Genomic DNA, 25,004 nt, shown 5'->3' with positions numbered 1-25,004 from the left:
GGGTCCAATGGGTCCCTGAACCCATCCTGTGGTTATAACCCCAGTTCCGGAATACATAATTGGAATAGATATACTCAGCAACTGACAAAGATCCTACATTGTTTCTCTGACCTGTGGAATGAGGCTACTGTGATGGTAAAGTCCAAGTAGAATCCAATAGTACTGCCTCCACCTAGAAAAATAGTAAGCTAAAAACAAGACTGCATTCTTGGAAGAATTGCAGAGATTAGTGACACCAATAAGGATGCAGGGGTAGTGATTCCTACAACAATTCTGTTTAACTCACCTATTTGGCCTGTGCAGAAGACAGATGGGTCCTAGAGAATGCCAGTGGATTATCATAAGCTTAACCATGAGGTGACATGAATTGCAGCTGCTGTACCAGATATGGTTTCGTTGCTTAAGCAAATTAACACATCCCCTCATACCTGGCATATAGCTACTGATCTGGAAAATGCCCCTTTCTCCATCTCTGTCAATAGGGCTCACCAGAAGCATTTTGCTTTCAGCTGGCAAGGCTAGCACTACACTTTCACTGTCCTACCTCAGGAGCATTTCAATTTTCCAGCCCTATATCATGACATACTTAACAGAGATTTTGAGTGTCTGCCTTTTCCACAAGATATAACACTGGTCCATTACATTGATGACATTATGCTGATTGAATCTAGTGTGTGAGAAGTAGCAGCTGCTCTAGACTTATTGGTAAGACATTTTTGTTTCAGAGGGTGGGAAACAAATCTGAAAATAATTTAGGGGCCTTGTACCTCAGTGATATTACATGAAGAGGTGGTTAAAATATCCAAAATCTCCACTCCTGCTACACTGCCTTCTCTCTCCCAGCCTGTACCTGTGGCTTCATGGGGAGTTCCCTCCAATCAGTTGACAGAGGAAGAGAAGACTCTCTGGCCTGATTTATAGATGGTTCTACATAATATGCAGTCACCACATGAAAGTGGACAGCTGCAGCACATTCCTGAGACATTCCTAAAAGACAGTGGTGAAAAAAAAATCTTCAGTCAGCAAAACTTAAAGCAGTGCACCTGGTTGTGCACTTTACTTGGAAGGAGAGATGATGACCTGAAGTGTAACGCTACAGAAATTCATGGGCTGTGGGCAATAGTTTGGCTGGATGGTCAGAGACTTGAAAGAAAGATGACTGGAAATTTGGTGAATAAGGAAATTTGGGGATGGGATATGTAGATAGACTTATTTGAATGAGCAAAATAATGTGAAGATATTTGGGTTCCACGTAAATGCTCACCAACGGGGGATCTCAGCAGAGGAGGACATTAATCATCAAGTGGATAAAATGATGCATTCTGTGGAAGTGGGTCAGTCCCCTTCCCCAGCCAACACTGTTGTGGCCCAATGGGCTCATGAACAAAGTGGCCATGATGGAAAGATGGAGTTAATGCAGGGGCTCAGCATCATGAGCTTGCCCTCTCCAAGGGCAACCTGGCTACAGCCACCTTGGAGTGCTTAATATGCCAGCAATGGAGACCACGCTGAGTCCCTAATATGGCACTACTTCCCAGAGTAATCAGCCAGTTACCAGGTGGCAGGTTGACTACATGGGACCACTTCCATCATGGAAGGGGTAGTGTTTTGTCCTTACTGGAATAGACACTTACTCTGGATATAGATTTGTCTTTACTACACACAATGTTGTCTCTATTAAAGATAATAATTAAAAAGTTAGTTGGGTATGATAGTGCACTCCTGTAGTCCAAGCCACTCAGAAGGCTAAGGCAGGAGGATCACTTGAGCCTGGCAGATTGAGGCTGTAGTGAGACATGATCATACCACTGCACTCCAGCCTGGGTCACAAAGCGAGACCCTGTCTCAAAAAAAAAAAAAAAAAAAAAAGCATTAGCCATACAAGAAAAAAAGATTAAAGATTAATTGGGCTTTACCAAAATTAGATAATTCTGATCTCTTTTTTCTGTTTTTGTTTTTTGACAAAAATTGGACAAGCAGCCTTATGAAATAAATAGGAGAATAATATGAAGAGACATTTCAAGGAAGAAAATATACAAAGGGCTAATAAACGTATGAGAAATGTTTAGCTTTATTGGCCGTCAAAAGATGCAATTTAAACTCATAAGATATCTCTACATATGCATTGAATTAGCTTAAAAAAAGAAGTTGGAGAGGATATGGAGAAACTGGAATTCAGACTGCTGGTGGTAAAATAGCAAAAATCACATAGGGAAGTAATTTAAGTTTATTGAAAAGATAAGCATATTCTCACTCAATAATTCCACCCTGGAATATTTACCCAAAATTTTGTACATGAGTGTTTATAGCAGCTTTATTCATACTACATGGATGAATCTCAAAAATATTATGCCAAAGGAAAGAACTTAGAAACAAAAGAGTAAATATTATATGTTTCAATTTATAGGAAATTCTAGAAAAGGCAAATCAAATCTATAGAAAGTAGATGGAGAGTTACCTAGTTCTGGGAGGTTTGGGGTGACTGGGAAGGCACACAAGGAAACCTGTTGAGATGATGGTAATGTTCTAGATTATGACAGTGATTGCATTTACATCAGTGTGTATGTTTGTCAAAAATCATTGAATTATATACTTATGATGGGTTCATTTCAATGTGTATTAATTATAACTCAATAAGCTGATTTTTAAGAAAGAGAGCTATAAACAAAATATTGAGAGTGGTAGTTACTTCTGGAGACTACACAAGGAGTGGGTTAGAAAAGGCACACTCAAGTAGATGCAATACTATCATATTAGTTATGTTCAGGTTCTTAAACAGTCTGGGGATAGGCTCATGGTTTTTCATTTCATCATAGTATTTCACAATTTATATTCATGTTCCTTTTTTGTGTGCATGCATGAACTATCACATTATAAAAATAGAAGTGTGAGAGAGCTTAACAAATAATGTTACAGCCTTTATATCTGTGGAGGAGGAAACACATTTTAATCTGAACAGCTTGTGAAGGCACTGGAGCAGGACACACAGGAAGAGAAGTGGTGTGAATCAACCTAAGGCCCCAACAACCAATGAATCCATAAAGAAAATGTGGTGTGTGTATATGCAACGGAATACCATTCAGCCATACAAAATGAAATCCTGTCATTTGTGACAACATGAATGAACCTGGAGGACATCATATTAAGTGAACTAACCCAGACACAGAAAGACAAATACCACATGACCTTACTTATATGTGGAATCTGAAAAAAATAAGAAGTTGATATTATGGAAGTATAGCATAGAATAACATTTATCAGACACTGAGGAGGGGATGGGGAGGGAAGAGAGAGAAAGATTGGTCAACGGGTACAAGGTGACAATTCAATAGGAGGAATAAGGTTTGGTGTTTTATTGCACAGCAGGGTGACTATGGTTAATAGGAAGATATTATATATTACAAAATAGCTGGGAAAGAGGCTTTGAATGTTCTCACCACATAGAAATGAAAACTGCACGAGACAATGGATATGCCAACCACCCTGATTTGATCATCACTGTGCAACATATGTATGTATTATATTGCAGCGTCAAATTGTGCCCCATAAATATGTACAATTACAATGTGTCAATTAAAACATTAAAAAACCCAACAGATTAAAAGAAAAAGAGAGAGATGAAACAGCACGGTGCATGCAAAAACAACTTTACACCCTGGATTTAGAGGGCTCTACGTTCTCTTTCAGGAGAATTTTTTGCATTGGTCCTGGAACTTTACACTAAGCAAGCGTATCCCCACACAGGCTTTCCCAAGCCAATAAATAAATCTATGGGATACCTATTTGTTTTTAGCACTTTTGCTGTTAGCCTGGTTACCATAATTGTTCCCTTTTCCCTTTAGTTTTGCGTATCACTGACTAGTTTCTTTTCTCAGTCATACTCATTGAACTGGATACTTGGACTTAGACATCATTGCCTGATAGCATCTTTCCCCTAATAGGTTACTTTCCATGTATTCTAGTTATTCTTAATCCTAGACACTCATGGATTTAAGAAATGTTGAAAATTAAGATAGTTTATTCTCCTCCAATCCCTAATCTAGGCTTCACTTGCCTAGAACTGGTAATCCTAATGTGCTAAAGGTAGCAGTGGGAGAGATTATAGGTAGTACCCTGATTTTGAGGGAAAAGAGGGGCAATTTTACAAATGCCAGAGTTAGTACTAATGGTGAACCCTTCTCAAGTGCCCTGAAGCTAATTTGCATATGTTTATTTTCTGTATTTCATTATCAAAAATCCCCCAGATTGTAATTTGCCATGATTTTATTTTTCAGTGATTTCATGCTCATTTACTGGTACACTGAAAGTTTAAATATCAAAGCATATACCTGTATGAATAGGTTGACCCTGTACACAAGTCATCATATGCAGCAAGGGTCAGACACTACACACAGCCTGAGTGACAGCCCCATCAGTCCCTGGCTTAATGACATGTTTGCATAATATGACTATACTAGAGAAAGTTGGCATAGAGGGACCATATTGCTGAACAAGAAGAATGTGCTGATTAGAAACAATCCAGGAGACATCCCTATCAAAGGTGAAAAGTGTTGTAGATGTATCAAAGATGAAATTCAACAGGACCATAACCTGATGAGACTCATCAAAATAGGAACCTGCCTTTAGAAAACTTCTTTTGAAATACCCAAATTCTTGAAAAAGTCCCTCAAATATTGATGTGTACTATTATCTGCAACTTGTGGAATTGAATCAAACTGTATTTAAAAAGGAGTATATTTAATTTTCTCAGCCTTCATAGAAGAGGAAATGGAGACTAGTCATTGGAGGGCTCTTCTTCCTTCTACTTCTGCTGAAAGGTAACTTCCGATCTCAACTTCCTCAAACCTCTGAAGAGCTGCTGCTGCTTGACTCTGAGGTGCATTGTTTTTTTGATTGTTCTTTGAAAACTAAAGGAAAAAGGCGTCTCTAGGTACCATCCCTGACCTGGTCCTCATGCTGCCGAGGCTGTTGCTGTTGATCTGTGGTGAGTTGGACGACTCAGAGCAGGGTATGGGATGCAATCATGCTTGGGCTCTGATTCCTGAAGGGGTGTAAGGATTTCTTAGGATTAAGGTTCTGTCAGGTAATGCTCAGGGATGCTCAGATCTCCACTTCCATTGAGGGCTCAGAGTCAGGCAAAAAGTTGTAGATACTTCAAAAAGCCAGAATTTTCAAGAAGACTATCATTTCAATTTTTATGTCATAGGAAGTGTTCCCTGTCTGTCTTCCTGTCCATCAATAATCATCTTTGTTCTTAGTGTTTTCAACAGCTACCCAAAAAAAAAAACTATATAAAAAATTGACCTCTGAATTCCTTGCCCTTCTTACTACCAATATTATTTCCTTTTATCCCTCTCTGACTCCCCATTCCCACAGTCAAACCTTAGAACTTATCATCCTATGATCCTTTGTTTTCAGTATACATCCCCCGCCGCCCCACTAAGTTGTGTTTCTAGCTCACTTTCTCCCGCACTCTATTTCCAACATGTCTTCAATTATCCCAGGACTACTTTTCCATTATCAGTGACTACACTTCATGTGCTCACTTCTCATGGTACTCAGCTCAGATTCTGCAGCTCACCACCACAACACTCCCTCGAGTACATCTTCATCTCTTTTCCCCCATAGTACTCTCAGGTTTACACGCCTTTATGCGTGTTTCACTCCTAGGCATAAACAGTTGAATGGGATTTTCTTTTTAAACGCACAACCCTGCTGACTTATCCCCTTTTAAGTGTAGGACCCCTGAATCTCAGGTAGCCAGCAGCAATGCCAGGCAATTATCGTACATGTTCATAATCTATGTTGCTCCATGATCACTATTGCATACCTTATCTTGTCACCTCAAACTTCTCTGCTCACTCTTATTGTATAATCTTGCTTCATATTTCATTGAGAAAATAAAAGCAGTCAGAAGAAAAGTCTCTTGTATTTCTGTTGCTGTCGACCTACTCACCTCTGCATTCACATACACTGCCTTCTCTTCCCCTACCACGAATATATTGCCCCTCATCCTGTTGGTGACAAGACTCTCCACTTGTGCATTGGACCCAAGACCCTCTTACTTTCTCAAAAACTTTGCTCCATCATCAATATGTTTCTTCAGTCTAAATTATTCCCATAAGTATACAAACATGCTACAGTACCTTTTATTAAAAACAGCTTTATTGAAATATTATTCACATATAATACAATTCACCATTTAAGCTATACAATCCAGTGGTTTTTAATTACAATCACTGAGTGGTGCAACTATTACCACAATCATTTTCGGAAAGTTTTCATCACCAAGAAATAACTCCATACCCACTGGTAGGCATCCGCAATTTTTTTTCCAACCCCTCACCTATACTCACTGCTCTATCCAGTGGCCACATGCAATCATTATCTACTTTCTGTCTCTCTATATTTGTCTATTCCGGACACCACACCCCCATATCTAACTGTAATTATATAACCATTGAGCAACATTTTCCTCCTTCCTCCTTGCCCACTATTACCCAAGCTTCTTGTAACCACCATTCTGCCCTGTCCTTCTATGAAATCAACGTTTTTAGATTCCACATGAGTGAGATAGTGCAGTACTTGTCTTCCTGTGCCTATCTCATTTCATTTAACATAATATCCTTCAGGCTAACCGATGTTGTTGTAAATGATAGGATTTCATTATTTTTATGACTGAATACTATTCCATCATGTATATATACTGCATAATATATATTGTGTTTATCCATTAATTTTTTGATGAACATCTACATTGATGCTGTCTTGGCTATTGTGAATAGTGCTGCAATAAATGTGGGACTGCAGATGTCTCTTTAACATGCTGCCTTAATTTCCTTTGGATACATGTCCAGTAGTGGGATGGCTGAACCATATGGTAGTTTCATTTTTTATATTTTAAGAGCCTCCATACTGTTTTCCATAATAGCTGTTCTAATTTACAGTCCCACCAACAGCACATGAAGATTCTCTTTTCTATACGTCTTTGACAATACTAGTTATCTTTGGTCTTTTTGATTATAGTCATTCTCACAGGTATGGGGTAATATTTCATTGTGGCTTTGATTTGCATTTTTCTGATGATTAGTGATGTTGGACATTTTTTAATATACTTGTTGGCCACTTGCATGTCTTCTTTTGAGAATTAGACCATTGTTAATAGGGTTGTTTTCTTAGTATTGAGTTGTTTGAGTTTCTTATGTATTTTGGATATTAATTTTTCCCAGATTTATTGACTGCACATACTTTTTCCTATTTTGTAGGTTGTCTCTTCACTCTGTTGATTATTTCTTTTGGTATGCTGAAGCCTTTTGGTTGTGTGCAATCCCATTTGTCTATTTTTGCTTTTATTGCTTTTGCTTTTGAGGTCCTAGCCAAAAAATCACTGCCAAAATCAGTGACATAGAGCTTTTCCCCATGTTTTCTCCTAGTAGTTTCAGTTCAGGGTCATACATTTAAGTCTTTCATCCATTTGGAGTTGATTTTTGTCTATGGTGAGAGATAAGAATCTAATTTCATTCTTCTGTAAGTGGATATCCAGTTTTCTTAACGCCATTTAGTGAAGACACTGTCTTTTCCACATCGTGTATTCTTAACACCTTTGTTGAAAATCAGTGGGCTATAAATGTGTGGACTTATTTCTGGGCTCTCTATTCTGTTCCATTGGTCTGTGTGTCTGTTTTTATGCCTATACCATGCTGTTTTGACTATTATAGGTTTGTAGATTATTAGAGTTTTGAAGTCAGGTAGTGTAATATCTCCAGCTTTTCTTTTCTTCAAGGTCGTTTGGGCTATTCAGGGTTTTTTTATTTGCTTGTTTGTTAATTAATTCCATACAAATTTTAGGATTGCTTTTTCTATTTCTGAAAACAATGTCATTGGTATTTTGATAGCTGTTGCATTGAATCTGTAGATGATTCTGGGTAGTATTGACATTTTAACAATATTTATTCTTCCAATCCGTGAACATGTTATATCTTTCCATTTATTTGCATCTTCTTTAATTTCTTCATTAATGTTTTATAGTTTTTGCTATAGAGATATTTCATCTCCTTGGTTAAATTTATTCCTAAGTATTTTATTATTTTATAACTACTGTGAATGGGATCGTTTTCTTGATTTCTTTTGCAGGTAGTTCACTATTAGTATATAGAAACACTACTGATTTATATGTTTTGTCTGTCTATCTCTCTGTCTGTCTATCTATCTATCTATCTATCTATCTATCTATCTATCTATCTATCTATCTACCTATCTATTATCCAGCAACTTCATCCGTGAAGTTGATGCCCAAATCAGTGACATAGAGCTTTATCATTTATTAGATGAAATTTTGTTGGTGGAGTCTTTAGGGTTTTCTACATATAAGATTATGTCACCTGCCAAGAGGGACAATTTAACTTCTTCCTTCTCAATTTGGATGTCCTTTCTTTCTTTCTCTTGCCTAATACTTTGGGTAGGACTTCCATTATTATGTTAAATAGAAGTGCCCAAAGTGGACATCTTTGTCTTTTCTAGATTTTAGAGAAATGCTTTCAACTTTTCCCCATTCAGTATGATATTAGCTATAGACTTGTCATATATGACCTTTATTATGTTGAGGTACATCTCTTCTACACCTAATTTTCTGAGAGTTTTTAGCATAAATGGATGTTGAATTTTGTAAAATGCTTTTTGTGCATGTGTTGAGCAGGTGATTTTTATTCTTGATTTTGTTAATGTGATGTATCGTGTTTATTGATTTGCATATTGAACTATTCTTTCATCCCTGAAATGAATCCCATTGATCACGGTAAATGAATTTTTTAAATGTTCTGTTGAATTTGGTTTGCTAGTATTTTGTTGAGAATTTGCACATCTATGTCCATCAGAAATATCAGCCTGTTCTTTTTGTTGTGTTTTTGTCTGGTTTTGGCATCAAAGTAATATTGGCCTCTTAGAATGAGTATGAGAGCGTTTTCTTCTTTTAATTTCTTTGAAATCGTTTGAGAGTAATTGGTATTAGTTCTTCAGATGTTTGGTAGAATTCAGCAATAAGCCATCAGGTCCTAGGTTCCTTTTTGATGGAAAACTTTTTATTACTGATTGAATTCCCTTAGTTGTTATTGGTCTGTTCAGATTTTTTATTTCTTCGTAATTCAGTCTTGAAGTTATATGTGTGCGGGAACTTATCTATTTCTTCTAAGGTACCAATTTATTAGCATATAGTTGTTCACAGTAGTCTCTTATAATCCTTTATCCTTTATAATCTGTGATGTCAGTTGTGATGTCCCCTTTTTATTTCTGATTTTATTATTTGAATTTTCTCTCCTTTTTCTTATTTAGTCTGGCTAGTTTGTCAATTTTGTTTATCTTTTTTAAAAAACTGACTCATTTCATTGATCTTTTGTATTGTTTTTCTAGTCTCTATTTCATTTATTTCTGCCATAGTCTTTATTATTTCCTTCCTTCTACTAATTTTGGGCTGAATTTGTTCTTGTTTTTCTAGTTCCTTGAGGTGAAACGTTAGGTTACCTATTTTAGATCTTTCTTCTATTTTTGATGTAGGCATTCATTGCTATAAACTTCCCTTTTAGAATTGTTTTTGCTATATTTCATATATTTTTGTATGTTGTGGTTCCATTTTTATTTGCCACAAGAAATTTTAAAATTTCTTTTAAAATTATTTTTCATTGACTCATAGGTTCTTTGGGAGCATGATATTCAATTTTCATGTATTTGTGAAGTTTCTGAAGTACCTTGTGTTATTGATTTCAAGTTTTATACCATTGTGGTCAGAAGATACTTCATATAATTTCAATCTTTTTAAATTTGTTAAGACATTTTGTTTCCTAAAATACAATCTATCCTTGAGACTGTTCCATGTGCAGATGAGAAAAATGTGAATTCTGCAGCTATTGGGTGAAATGTTCTATAAATGTCCATTAGATCTATTTTGTCTATAGTGTAGTTTAAATTTGATATTTATGTGTTGATTTTCGGTCTGGATGATTTTCCATTGCTGAAAGTGGAGTGTTAAAGTCCCCTACTATGATTATATTGCAGTCTATATCTCCTTTTAGATCTAATAATAATTGCTTTGTATATTTGGGTGCTCTAGTGTTGGATGTATATATGTTTAAAATCGTTTATATCTTGTTGATGAATTCACCCCTTTGTCATTATACAATGGCCTTCTTTGTGTCTTTTTATAGTTTTTGACTTAAATTATATTACATAAGATATAAACATAGCTATTCCTGTTCTCCTTTTTCATGGTATTTCTTTTTCATCCTTTTACTTTCTGTCTATGTATGTCCTTACAGGTAGAGTTTCTTGTAGGCAGAATATAGTTGGGTTTTGTTTCTTAAAATCCATTCAGCCACTCTATATTTTTTAATTGAATAATTTAATCTATTTACATTCAAAGTTACTATGGATATGTACGGACTTACTCCTGCCATTTTGTTGAGTGTTTTCTAATTGTTTTGTAGATCTTTCATTCCTTTGTTTCTCTCTTGTTATTTATTTTTGTGTTTTGGTGGATTTTTTGAAGCACTAGGCTTTGATTCTTTTCTCTCTCCCATTTATGTGTCTGCTGTCAATTTTTTCTTTGTGGTTACCATGAGGCTTATATAAAAAATATTATAGTTATAATAGACTACTTTAAGCTGATAATAACTTAATTTTGGTCTAGACATTTACCATTGCCCCCATAATTTATATTTTTGTTGCCTTATGTTACCTATTTTATATTGCATATTTCTTAACAACTTATCACAGCTATAGTTATTATTGACCATTTTGACTTTTAACCATCATACTAGAGATTTGAAAGATTTACAAATCACCATTACAGTAATGAGATTTTCTGAATTTAATGATCAATTTACCTCTATCAGTTAATTGTATACTTTCACATGTTTTCATGGAGTAGTTATTGTCCTTTCATTTCTGGTTGTAACACTCTCTCATGCAGTTACTTTAAGGCTTGTCTAGTGGTCTTGAATTCCATTAGCTTTTGCTTGTGTGGGTGAGACTTTATTTCTCCTTCATTTCTGAAAGACAGCTTTTCTGGGTATAGTATTCTTGCTGAAAGTTTTCTTCTTTCAGCACTTTGAATATATCATCTTATTCTTTCCTGGCCTGCATGATTTCTGGTGATAGATCTGATGATACTCTTATAGAAATTCTCTTATGTGTGACTTGATGTTTCTTCTATGTTTAGAATTCTCTTTGTATCTGATCTTTAACAATTTGTCTATAATGTACCTGGAGAGGACCTCTTTGGGTTAAATCTATTTGGGGATTTTTGAGCTTCATGGATCTAGTTGTTCATATCCATCCCAAGACTTGAGTAGTTTTCAACTACTAGTTTATCAAATATGCTTTCCATCACTTCCTCTGTATCTTTTTCTTCTGCTACTCTAGTAATACAAATATTTGCTCACTTAATGGTGTCCCAAAAGTCCTGTAGCTTTTTTCATTTTAAAAAAATTTTCCTCAGCTATCTGGGGTATTTCAAAAGATCTGTATATTCAAGTTTAGAAAGTCTTCTTCTTTATCTGGTTTACTGTTGAAACTCTCAATTGTAATTCTTATTTCATGCATTTAATTTTTTAGCTCTATGATTTCTGTTTGGATTATTTTCATAACTCTCTATTTTCAAATTTCCTCTTTAGGTCATAAATTGTTTTCCAGATTTTATTGAACTTTTCATCTGTATTCTCTTATAAGTCAGTGAGTTCCCTTAAGATTATAACTTTGAATTTATTAGGCCACTAATAAATCTCCAGTTAGTTATTGGAAAATTATTTTGTTCTTTTAGTGGTGTCATGTTTCCTCGCTTTTTCGTTTGTTCTGTTCCTGCTTTAACATTTATGCATCCGGTGGAAGAGTCTCCTCTTTCAATTTTAGAGTAGCTTTTGTAAGAAAAGACTTTCACCTGCAGATTGATCCTAGGTCACCGATGGATCCTTAGTTGAGGAAGGTGCATTGGTTTGGTTCCAGGTGAACATAGTAGTGTGGTCTCTGTATAATTTCTTCAGCAGTGATCAATGTCAGCAATGCTTGTGTGTGCCTCAGTGTCCTAGACTGTAGGAGTTTCTGGGGGTGGTGGTGGCAGGATAGATTGTTACAGCTCTCAGTGGCAAGAGCTTTAGGGATCTTCTTGTTCTTTTCCTCATAGACCCTCATACCTGAGAGGGTCTCTTTTGGTGTTCGTTCCCAGCATGGGTCACAGGCAGGCACGGTAGTACTGTGTTCCAGGGCACAGATGCTTGAGGTGGTTTTGGTCCTGCACTCATTGTCCTGCACACAGTGCCACTACTGTGGCATCTGTGCCTGGATGCAGGTTCATTGTCTTAGGCATAGATGGACACAGCTCTTCCACCAAGGCAAAGAATGTGACTCTGAAGCACTCTCCAGTATCTCAGGCCCAGTGGAGAAGTCAAGGGGCAAGGTTGTAGCTGTGACTTTGATCCTGGGGGGTCAAGATACAGCATTGTTATGGCTCTAAGGATAAAGGGCTTTCCAAAGGCTCAGACACTGGGTAGCAGATCACAAGTACAAATCAAATCCCAGAGTCAATGGACACAGTGGCAACTTAGGCACCAGGAGAGAGTGTATTACACAGTGGTGACTCTGGACCCTGGAGTGGTGGGACACAGTAGTGGCCCTGGCTCTGTGATGCCAGGTGTAGTGACAGCAAAAATCCTGGAATGGTGATAGGATGCAGTTGTGGCTTCAGCTCTGGAGAGCAGGGAACAGGACAATATTGGGTTCACTCCCCCATATCACACCATCACACCAAGGAAATTGTGTGCCTCAGCAGCTCAGGCTTCCGAGGGCTAGTCCAGATCCAGGCAGGACACTTAGGTTGTTTGACCGAGAAGGGCAGAGTAATACAGATTGCCAGGTGCTGTGTTTTCCCAGGGGTGAGGTGCCAGGCTGGTTTTCACACCAAGGGGGCATTCAGTTGGTCTGCTGGCTCAGCTGTGGCTTCCCTAGGGGCAGGATGCCCGACTGGGTCATATACCAAGGAGGCAGGCACATGGCTGGTTTTCTGGATAAGGCTTGACTTCCCCACTGTGCAAGATAGCCTGTTCCTTGGCAGGACAGAGTGTCATGTGGACTCAAGTGACAGGATCACAGCTGTCTCCCTGAGCCTAGGTTTTGAGTCCCTGGGGTTGGGGCACTGAAGCCACTAGGATGGAGAAAATGGAGTGTTTCTTAGATGTCTTGATCCCATGGGTTAGGAAGCGGTGCAGCTTGGCTAGCAGATGGTGTACTACTGTGTGTGATCATGATGCAATGATGGTGAAGCCTCAAGGATGAATAGATACAGTGACTACTGCCCCCAAGAACAGAACACACTCTAGTAGTTGCTCTAGTTTCAAGATGGTGCTGTGCAGTAGTAGCTTGGGTCATGGGATGGGAGGAGCCACAATATGGGCTCTTACTCTAGAATAACGCAGCCATGTGAACTCCAGGTAGATTCCAAAACTGGACTTAGGGCCTGTGAGAACTGCAGGATTCTCCAGCAGCGAAGACTGCCAGTGTCCACAGATATAATGAGGGCTCCTGGGGACTTCTTTACCTTTTGTTTTCAGAGAAAAGCCCCTCCTAGGCCTGAATCCCAGCCTGCATTCCAAGCTGATCCTGACTGAGGAGACAGGGTTGCAGAGGCAGGGTGTTCCATTCCCTTCTTTATGTAGCCATCCTGAGTTTCTGTGCTCCGCAAGGTTTCTGCCACTCCCCTGCTGTACTTCAGTGCTCTCCTTTAGACACTCCAGTCCAAATGTAGTTGTTTCCTTATTGTTTCAGTGTGTTTTAGGAGGAAAAGGGATGAGTAATACATACCTCTAGTCAGCCATCTTGCCGACATCACCGACAATGTCTTTTCCCTTAAAATAATAGAAATATGGCTTCCATTTACTACACCATTTTTCTGTCTCCCTTTATAAAGTTTTCAGTGCACCAGGTGTGGTGGCTCATGCCTGTAATCCCAGCACTTTGGGAGGCTGAGGCGGGAGGATCGCTTGACACCAGGTGTTTGAGACCAGCCTGGACAGCATAGCAAGATCTCGTTTCTACAAAAGATAAAAAGTAAAAATAAAAAATAAGCAGTGTGGCATGGTGGCACATGCCTGTAGTCCCAGCTACTTGGGAGGCTGAGGTAAGAGGATCACTTGAGCCCAGGAGGTTAAGGCTGCAGTGATCTGACCTCCAGCCTGGGTAACGGAGCAAGATCCTGTCTCAAAAAAATAAAATAAAGCAAAACATAAAGTTTTCAGTGAGTTACTGTCTTTGCTTCACTTCCTTTCATTCTTTATTCAATATTTATTTTTAATTTACATTACATTAAGATTTACTTTTTTGAAACACTATAATTTTTGACAAAGATTTAGAGCAATATAACCACCAGCAGAATCAAAATACAAGACATTTTTATCCCTTCAAAAATTTCCTGGCTGGACGCAGTGGCTCACACCTGTAATCCCAGCAGTTGGGGAGGCCTAGGCGGATGGATCACCTAAGGTCAGGAGTTCGAGACCAGCGTGGTCAACATGATGAAATCCCATCTCTACTAAAAATACAAAAATTAACCAGGTGTGGTGGTCCATGCCTGTAGTCCTAGCTACTCGGGAGGCTGAGGCAGGAGAATTGCATGAACCTGTGAGGTAGAGGTTACATTGAGCTGAGATCATGCCACTGCATTCCAGCCTGGGTGACAAAGTGAGACTCTGTCTCAAAATAAATAAATAAATAAATAAATAAAAGAAAAAAATTTTCTTATGCCCTCAATCCCTTTTATAGTCAAATCTTCCCCCATTCCTAACCCTTGGTAAACTCGTCTAAGTCCTTGTAGTTCTTCCTCACTCTTCCTTGAACCCACTTAAATCAGTCTTTCACTCTTACCATTCCATTGAATTGTTCTTGCACATAGCATCAACCGTCTTTATGTTGCTGCATCCAGGGGTCAATTTTAATTTTTTATTTTACTCAATTTCTCAGGGGCATTTGATCACTCTTTTTTTGGAAATACTTTTCACTTGGCTTCTGGAATATCATATTCTGCTGGTTTTCTTTCTAATTCAGTATCTGCTGCTTTTCAGGTTCTTTGCTAAATTATTTAATTTTTTTAGAGTTAGGGTCTGACTCTGTTGCCCCAACTGAAGTGCAGTGGTATGGTCATGGCTCATTGCAGCCTTGAATTCCTGGTCTCAGGTGATGCACCTGCCTCAGCTCCCTGAGTAGCTGGAACCAGAGATACATGCAACCACACTCAGCTAATTAAAACAATTTTTTGACTGGGTGTGATGGCTCACGTCTATAATCCCAGCACTTTGGGAGGCCAAGGCGGGTGGATCACCTGAAGTCAGCAGTTCAGACCAAGTTGACTAACATGATGAAACCCAGTCTCTACTAAAACAAAACAAAACAAAACAAAAACCACACACAAAATTAGCTGGTTGTGGTGGGACATTTCTGTAATCCCAGCTACTTAGGAGGCTGAGGCAGAAGAATCCCTTGAACCTGAGAGGTGGAGGATGCAGTGAGCCGAGATTGTGCCATTGCACTCTAGCTTGGACAAGAAGAGTGAAACTCCATCCCCCTCAACAAACTTGTTTTTTTTTATTAATTAATTTATTTTTTGCTCCCCAGGCTGGTCTCAAACTTCTGGCCTCAATCAATCCTCTCACTTCAGCCTTCCAAAGTGTTGGCATTACAGTCATAAGCCATGGCATCTGGCTTGGATCCTTTGCTGACTTCAAAATGTTGGACATCCTCAAAGTTGATACCTAGACTTCATCCATACTCACTTCCCCAAATTATATAATTATGTCACCTCATGTGCCACTTTAAGCTTAAATGCAAGCTTATTTCTCCAGCTTTGACCTCTCTTTTAAATACCTCTTACGTACTTAACTGCATTCTGGTATCTAATAGACATCTTAATAAACATCTTAAACTTAACATCAGGTGTTTAACAGGCATCTTAAACTCAAACAGATCTCTTGATCTTCCACCTGTACTACCACCACCACAAAACTTAACCTATTTTCCCCCACAATTTCTCTAATTCAGGAAATGTCACAACCATTCTTCCAGTTGCTGTGGCCAAAAATCTAAGAGTCATACTTAATTCCCCTCTCTCTCCTTTTGCACTTTCTATTTAATCTATAAGCAATTCCTATTAATTCTACTTTCAGAATTTATACTAAAGTCTGACCACTTCATATCACCAGCACTGTCTAATCTGAACCACTATCTTTACTCTCCTACACTAAATTCCCACTAATGTTCTCCTTGCTTTTCTTGCACTTCTATACTGTTTTCCTCACAGTGTCAGAGTGATATTGTAAATTAAGTAAGAACTGTCCATAGCTCCCCATCACACCTAGAATGAAATCCAAAACTATTGCCAAGTCCATAAAGTGCCCATGACTGGATCCTTCCTATTTCTCAGACACCAATAACGAAGCCCTGCCCCCTTACTTGGTCAGCTCCAGGCGCCCTTGCCTTCTCATTCCTCCTTGTACAAGCGTATTTCCTCCTCAGGATACTTGCATTTGATGTTTTCTCTGCCAGGGATGCTCTTTCCCAAATATTCAGAAGACTTGGTTCCTGATTTCATTTAGGTTTTTACTGAATCTATCTAAATCTATGTAAACAGTTAAGACCATCTTAAGATGCTCTGTATCTTATTTCTCTGCTTTACTTTTCTTAGAGCACCAATCACTCTCTGAAAGAATATTATATACTTATTTTTAAATTGGCTCTCTCCCACTATAATATAAATTTATTGACATCAAAGATTATTATTCATGTTCACTCCCATCACTCCAGGGCCACGCACAATGTCTGGCATACAGTGAGCACTTCAAATTATTTGTTGAATGGATAAATGTATAAAATATGATTTTATACCATCTCCTATTGACACTTTTCTCCTACCTAAGGAACTAATTATTCAAGTAAACATTTAACCTAAGAAGAAGTAAGTGTCTCAAACCAAGCTTGGCTAAAATAGGTAATGGTAATGACACAATATTTACTGAATAAGTAAATTCCAGGCACTAGTCTAAGCTCCTTAAGAATATCAGTTTGTTTAATCTTCACAAAAACTCTGTGAGGTAGGTGCTGCTATTATCTACACTTTACAGACAAAGAAACTAAAGCACAGAGAGGTGAAATATTTCTCCCACAGTCACACAGCTTGTAAGAGGAAGAGCCAGTACTCAAATCTGTGTCATCCAGCTACAAAGCCTGCATTTTCCCCAGAATTATTTTTTCTTCATCATTGAGCCATAATATTATGGTCAAATCCTTTGGATAGAAGAGAATTTTTGGAGAAATTTAAATTCCTTTTCTGTACCTAAGCCTCCTGTGATCTGAAATTGGTAAACAAAGGGTCTCTATGCATTGAGTATGAGGCTTTGCACTCTCCTTGCCTGACTCTGTTGTTCCCGTGAAACAGTCAATACAAAGCTGGACCCTCAAAACTTTTGAGAGGAGGAGGTGGGAGTGGGAATAAGGAACTTGAAGAGGGAGCTGCTAAGTAATTAGCAAAGATGCCACCTCCTAATCACAGACAACACAAGTCATTGGCAATTACTTTATGATCATAAAAAAGAGCCGTGTGTTGTTCTGTGGGTAGGTGCTCTGTGGGTGATGCAGAATGTGGGGAAAGGAGCAGAGAGAAAGAAGAAAAGAAGTGGGGGTAAGATAAGGAGGGAGGGAGAGAAGATGAAAGAAGGAAGGGGAGAAGAGAGAAAGAGGGAAGGAGGGAGGAAGAGAGAGATGCAGGGAGGGTACAAGGGATGGAGGGTGTGGTGCTGGGGAAGCTCTCGGAGGATTTAAACTTTGGAGATGTGTGGGATTTGCCGCTCTGTACTGATCTCTGCTGAATTCTCTCCCAGCTCCACTCTGTGAACCCGCCGGTGAGTTGCACTTCCTTTTCTTCTTCAAGGTCTATGGGTATTTTGTTACTTAGGTCAGCACAGGAGGACTGCGGATTGCTGTCTTAGCAGCCCCTTCCTGCCCAAAACATATCAGGGTGACAACTACTGAGATGTACAAACATCAGTGACTCCCTTGGGCCTGGGCTGCTCTGTCTTCACATCAGTCTCTGCACCTGACACATGTCTGCTCAGTGGGGTGAATAGGTCTTGCTCTGACCTTCTCAAGAACACAGTCTTATTTCTGGGAAGTCCCAGCACAGGGAGGTGCTGTTTGCACAAGGAAGGCAAAGGGTGCTGAAGATTCACTCTAGAAGCATCTCTGTCCTCCCAGCCTCAGGAGCTCCAATTCCCAGTTGTGCTCCTCGGCTGGGTGTATCACCATGGGTGATGAAGGAAATGCCGAAATCACGCATCCACGGAGAACATTAGAGCGAATCCTCCAGCCATGTGTGGAGTGAAGTAGTACTGCTGCCTCCTTCCTATTTTTCGCTCTCCTCTGCAGCCACACCTGTTACCCTAACTCGTTTTCTCTTTCGGACTCTGGTTTATGCAAACTTACATCATTGCTCTGATCCTGACTCAAAGTCTTACTTTTACCAGAGGAGGAGAGTAGGGACTTCCTTTCCCCTCCAAGGACTCTTCATTAGATCATGCTCAATGTTAAAAATGTAAAAATTGCTATCTTGTGCAGAAAATACTAGCCGCAGAGTTAAAAGAGGTTGTCCTGCCACCTCAAGAACATCGGCTGCAAGTGCAACTAGGGAACACAGGTTCTCAAGTACCCTAGCAATTCCTGTGACCAGAAAGATTCAGAGAGATTCAGAGTCAGTCTAGCCTTCTAGGTTCCTCATCTAATGTTTGTCCAAGGCTAACTCATGACTTGTGTTAATACCATGCATGCCTTTTGTCTGGTCTCATCTTTACCCCTAAGCCCAAGTGCCCAATCCCAGCCTAAGCAGAAATCCAAAGCCACATCAAAGATGAGGAAACCAAGTTTCTGTCACCAGGTATTTTCCAGATAGTCTCTGCTATCTAAGAATTATCTGAAACAAGTTCTGAGCTGTAAGACTGAGTTCCAGACCCTTGCAATCCGCCCTGTCCAGTTTCCCACTTCATCGCTACTCTAGCCTCATTGAGAATAGTGGGTTACAGATGCCCAAATACTAAATGCCCCCCCGCTTTTTTGTTCTGAGAGAGAGTCTCACTCTATTGCCCAGGCTGAAGTGCAGTGGTGTGATCTCAGCTCACTGCTACCTCTGTCTCCTGGGTTCAAGTGATTCTCCTGCCTCAGCCTTGGGAGTAGCTGGAACTACAAACGCACGCCACCATGCCTGGCTAATTTTTGTATTTTTAGTAGAGACAAGGTTTTGCCGTGTTGGCCAGGCTGATTTTGAACTCCTGACCTCAGGTGATCCACCAGCCTCGGCTTCCCAAAGTAGTGGGATCACAGCCGTGAGCCACCACGCCTGTCCTAAATACCTTTTTATTTATTGCCCTGCCTAGCTCCAAGAACTGTGCTACTGGTCAGTCTTCTGGGGACCACAGTTTTCCAAGGAAAGACAGTGACTCTAAGATATTCCATGCCTCAGGACAAAGCGAATATTCTGGTACTATGGATGGAACCGATGTTTAAAAGTTTCCAAAAAAAAAAAAAAAATTTCAGGAGAAAAAAACTTAGAGATTACAGATATTGAACTAGGAATCGCCCCTTAGTAATCCAAAGCACTTGTCATTTTCATCTGGTGAGGAAAGAAAGAAGTTTTGTCTTACGGAAAGTATAATATTTTTCAAGAGGCAGAGGCTCTGAGGGTTGGATAAAGAAATGTCCACACAGCCCATATCTATTAGGTGTTGTGACATTTCTAAGGTCTGCTGCAAACTGGGGAGATGAGGAGAGAGCAGAGCACAACTTTATCATCTTATCACCAGAAAAGAGCCCCAGGCCAGGAGCGGTGTGGCTCACCCCTGTACTTAGTACTTTGGGAGGCCAAGGCAGTAGGATCACTTCAGCCCAGGAGTTTGAGACTAGCCTGAGCAACATAATAAGACCTTGTCTCTAAAAAAAAATAAATAAAATTAGCTGGGCTTGGTGGTATGTGTCTCTAGTCCCAGCTACTTGAGAGGCTGAGGTGAGATAACTGCTTGAGCCCAGGAAGTTGAGGTTGCAGTGAGCTGAGATAGCATCACTGAACTCTAGCCTGAGAGTCGGAACATGACCCTGTCTCCAAAAAAAGAAAAGAAAAGAAAAGAAAAAGAAAAAGAAAAGAGCCCCTAACACCCCAAAGGATTAAATTAGCTCTTTAGATCATGGTTTCTACAGAGGTTTGTAGAGAAGCTGTGTGGATGATGGGTACTGGGCATTTCCAAGCAAATACACCCCATTGCTTCTAATGGAAACACCAATAACAGGGGCAGGACAGAGTCAGTGATGAGGGGATTGGATTCTTCTATGTCTTCCCTGGACAGATCAACCCTGTAGGTCCCATATTCTGTTTTTGAAAAAGATAGTGTGCTTCTGAGATGCCAGGGAAAGGGAACAGAAGAAGATAATGAATATGGCTTACAAGGATAAACGAAGCATATTCACTTTGAATAAAACTTCAAGCTTCACCATCTCCAATGCCAACTCCAGTGACAGTCTTCAATATTATTGTACCGGCTTCAAGAAAGGTACTTTTGGTTTATGGATAGGAACTTCAAAAAATAATAAGATCCAAGTCAAAGGTAAGGGTTGTCTTCTGAAAGATAACACTGCTCAGGGGCAGGATGTACCAGGGGTGAGCAGGGTGAGTTCATGGAAGGCCCATGGGCCAGTGCGGGGTGGTGGAGGCATGTGGAGTGGCCTGTGTGTCCAACTGGCTGTTTCTCTGAGTCTTGTTGGCAAGTGCTGTGACACAAAGTGCCTTTTACCAGAAACTCTGAACTCCATTAATCATTTGTGTTTAATTCCTCTCTCTAGAGCTGTTGTTGATAGTCAGCCCCTCCCATCCCACAGAGGGGAGCCCAGTGACCCTGACCTGTAAGATGCCCTCTCTACAGAGTTCAGATGCCCAGTTCCAGTTCTGCTTCTTCAGAGATGCCCAGGCCTTGGGCCCGGGCTGGAGCAGCTCCCCCAAGCTCCAGATTGCCAACATGTGGAAAGAAGACTCAGGGTCCTACTGGTGCGAGGCACAGACAATGGCATCCAAAGTCTTGAGGAGCTGGAGATCCCAGATAAATGTGCACAGTGAGTGTCAGTGGGGTCAGTCTGCCAGGATAGACTGAGACTGGCAAGAGGCTAATCCTCACTGTTATGGGTTATATCTCTGCAAGAATAGGAGCTGTTTGAAAGATATTCCTGAGTTTCTCTCATTATTAGGATCCTTAAGGGATCTTCCCTTATTCAGTCTGTTTCCATCCAGGCAAACAGAGAGTATTTAGGAAACCCTTACTGTGTGTCTTCACTGTGCTGGAGGGTGTGGGGGGAAGAGCTGCATAATGTTTGGTACCTGACTACATGAAGTTGATGCTCAGTCAGCACTCTGAATGCCTAGGGTTAAATATGTGATGCTGCATTGTGTAGGACTGGCTGTTGACTACAGAGAAGAGAGATAAAGGACTGAGGTACTCAGAGAAGGCTTTGCCAAAGGAATGTGTAGAATAGGTTACCAGAGCAGGGCTTATGCAAGGGCAGTTGGAGCTTAATTTCCAAAAAATAGAAAGAAAAGAGTGCTTTGTAATTCATCTTGTTATTCCACGTCAGCGTTGACACTTCCAACATCCTCTGCCATTCTATCGTGCCATGAAGCAAATGTCTAATACTTCCAAAAGGCTGTGCTCTCCCACACTTGCTAAAAACTCTATACTGGTGAAACCGGACCACCACCACCACAATAATCATTGAGCAGTTTATACATGGAAGTTCCTATCCTAATGCTTCATTCACATATATTGTGTAATTGTGAACCCTCCAACTGCAGGAGATAACTGTCATTACCAGCAATCTTTTATATATGGGAAATTGTATCTCAGAGAAGTTGAGTAATTTGATCAAGCACACACAGCGAGTAAAAGAGTTGGAACCACTCTTCAAACAAGGCAGTTCGATTTACAATTTGGACTTATAATCACTTTACTATACTATTGTGCCTTGAAAAAATGAAAGTTTGAGAGATTAGGGTAGTGGAAGTCACACTGTTCTAAGGAGAGAACTGATGCTACACCTTCTATAATAATACTATGGTGTCTTTCTTATCCTATCACCATCACCCAACCAATCAGCAGACCCCTCCCCCTCACCCAAATTAAGCTACATACGTCATTGACTTCACTCATGCTCTTTGCTTTCAGGACTGTCACATCTACTTACTGTCTTTGAAACTCTCCCTACTCAGGGTCTTCCTATGTTATCTTGTGTTCACACAGGGGTCCCTGTTGCTGATGTGAGCTTGGAGACTCAGCCCCCAGGAGGACAGGTGATGGAGGGAGACAGGCTGGTCCTCATCTGCTCAGTTGCTATGGGGACAGGAGACATCACCTTCCTTTGGTACAAAGGGGCTATGGGTTTAAACCTTCAGACGAAGACCCAGCGTTCACTGACAGCAGAGTATGAGATTCCTACAGCGAGGGAGAGTGATGCTGAGCAATATTACTGTGTAGCTGAAAATGGCTATGGTCCCAGACCCAGTGGGCTGGTGAGCATCACTGTCAGAAGTAAGTTCCACTACCCTCCATTCAACCAGCCAGTCACAAACTGGGCTCCACGTTACCCTGGGGCACACAAAGTTTCCCTGGGGCATGCTGAGGAAGTTCAATGGGGCTGAGCATCGGTGGGCAGGGATTATGGGTTGGCTGCATTGTCAGAGACTGTCTCTTACAGTCTACTATCTCCCTCAGTCCCAGTGTCTCGTCCTATGCTCATGCTCAGGGCTCCCAGGGCCCAGGCTGTGGTGGGGGATGTGCTGACGCTTCACTGTGAGGCCCTGAGAGGCTCTCATCCGATCCTGTACTGGTTTTATCACGAGGATGTCATCTTGGGGAGCAGCTCAGCCCCCTCTGGAGGAGGAGCCTCCTTCAACCTTTCCCTGACTACAGAACATTCTGGAAACTACTCTTGTGAGGCCAACAATGGCCTGGGGGCCCAGCGCAGTGAGGAGGTGACACTCAACTTCACAGGTATAGCTTAGGCTATGGAACTGTGTTGGTCAATGTCTCCTTCCCAGCATCCTGGGAGAGTTTTGCTGGTTCCACTATGCTTCTGGGGGTGTGCTACCAATGGTGGGGCCTCTGTGTGAGGTGCTGTCATGAGTGATGTATTGGAGGGGCATGGAGAACTCAAGGTTGGGTGCCTCTCTTCTCTTTTCATAAATGTGACAAGCCACAAGTCCCCAGACAAATAAATAAATCCCCACTTGGAAGAGCAGACCTTGGGTACAACCCACACCCAAGATGTCTGCTCTCTAAGCCCCAAGCCCTTCCTCTGAGCAGATCATGCACAGGTCTCTCCCTCTAGTGCCTCCTGGGGCCAGAAGCAATCATCTTACCTCAGGAGTCATTGAGGGGCTCCTCGGCACCCTTGGTCCTGCCACTGTGGCCTTATTATTTTGCTACGGCCTCAAAAGAAAAATAGGTTAGTATTTAAAAGAGAGTGGCATTTTGTTACTGTGATCTTTGTTTTCACTGAAATTGTGACATGTATACCGCAAAAGATGTATATGCTGTTAACCACCTTGCCTGTGAATCTGCCAAAAACCCCAGCAGGTAGGAACAGTGCCTATTAACATAGTGTAACATTTTTGGTAAAGTTCTCCACCCCTCATGTGCTATCAATTGAGGTTCGGGTGATATTTTGTGCTTCTGTGATTTAACTTTTATACAAAAATGTAATGATTTGGCCGGGGCGGTGGCTCATGCCTGTAATCCCAACACTTTGGGAGGCTGAGGTGGGCAGATCACGAGGTCAGGAGATCGAGACCATCCTGGCCAACATGGGGAAACCCCGTCTTTACTAAAAATACAAAAATTAGCTGGGTGTGGTGGTGCATGCCTGTAATCCCAGCTACTTGGGAGACTGAAGCAGAAGAATCACTTGAACCAGGCAGTCAGAGGTTGCAGTGAGCCGAGATCGCACACTGCACTCCAGCCTGGAGAAAGAGCAAGACTCTCTTTCAAACAAACAAACAAACAAATGTAACTATTTAAAATAATTTGCCACAGAAGAGAAATATGGTTAGCAGTTCCAGCTATCCTGACTATGTCCCAGTACTAAAGTCAGTGCATCAATTCTTAGTCATCTTCAAGTATTGTCACATGCTTTTTCTTCTCTCTGAAATGCACGTTCACACGTCCGCATGTTCTACTTATTGCTGGAACTTTCTCAACTTTCCTCTGAAATGTCATTTTTTCAAAGAGGCTTCGCCTGGCCTGCACAGCCTGCAATTGTCCTCTCCTGTTATGAGTTCCAAGTTATTTAGATTCACATGTTATCGCAATTGGTAATTACATATTTATTTATATATTTAACCTTGGTCTCCTCTTCACTGAGGAAGTTGGAGACAAGGCAAGAGAGGACACTACGAGATTCTCATTTAAATTCCAAACTTTTCTGACATCTTTGGGTACCTCACACCATCTATAGCATGGTTATGGCAGCACCTACCTCCATGGACTTTTGTCACAGTAAGATTGGGTGGTGTGGTTGTAAAACAAAACCAAAACATACAATAAATGTAAAAGTTTAGAGACTTGGGTCCCAGGTCCTAGATCTGGTACTAACTGGCTTTGGGAATCTCACTTAATTATTCAGGACTTGAGTTTCCGTTTGTGAAATGAAGGCTCTGGAAATGATTGCCAGGATGTCTGCTGGACACACAGTGGCACCTGCAATGGGCATCTAAGCATGAGGCATATCCCTGTGCAGGGTGTATAAGAGCACTGACAGTGAGGGTTCTTCCATTTATTGTATGCTTATTTGTTTGTTTTGCAGGAAGACGTTCAACCATGGATCCACTCAGGTGAGGCCTGTTTTCGCTATATGTGCCAATAATGCAGAAAAATCTATTTTATTTTATTTTATTT

The 25,004-nt window shown here is 40.4% G+C and overlaps 1 protein-coding gene across 3 annotated transcripts in view; it reads left to right on the top strand.

Moving 5' to 3' along the window:
* The first annotated feature begins 4,819 nt into the window (after positions 1-4,819).
* FCRL1 (Fc receptor-like 1) overlaps positions 4,820-25,004 on the top strand; it is a 26,342-nt gene continuing 6,157 nt past the window's right edge. For 2 of the 3 annotated variants that reach the window (XM_011928477.1, XM_011928476.1), the window contains exons 1-7: positions 4,820-4,984; positions 17,907-17,927; positions 20,908-21,174; positions 22,353-22,640; positions 22,824-23,102; positions 23,440-23,556; positions 24,913-24,940. In XM_011928477.1, the coding sequence (XP_011783867.1) occupies positions 4,954-4,984; positions 17,907-17,927; positions 20,908-21,174; positions 22,353-22,640; positions 22,824-23,102; positions 23,440-23,556; positions 24,913-24,940 (1,031 nt within the window). In that variant the 5' untranslated portion in view covers positions 4,820-4,953. The remainder of the gene's footprint in view (positions 4,985-17,906; positions 17,928-20,907; positions 21,175-22,352; positions 22,641-22,823; positions 23,103-23,439; positions 23,557-24,912; positions 24,941-25,004) is intronic. The other variant, XM_011928478.1, reaches the window with a different exon arrangement.

Source organism: Colobus angolensis, unplaced genomic scaffold (assembly GCF_000951035.1).
Source record: "Colobus angolensis palliatus isolate OR3802 unplaced genomic scaffold, Cang.pa_1.0 Scaffold77, whole genome shotgun sequence".
NCBI lineage: Eukaryota > Metazoa > Chordata > Mammalia > Primates > Cercopithecidae > Colobus > Colobus angolensis.
Note: the sequence above shows the minus strand (reverse complement) of the source record. Positions and strands in the feature narration are given on the sequence as shown.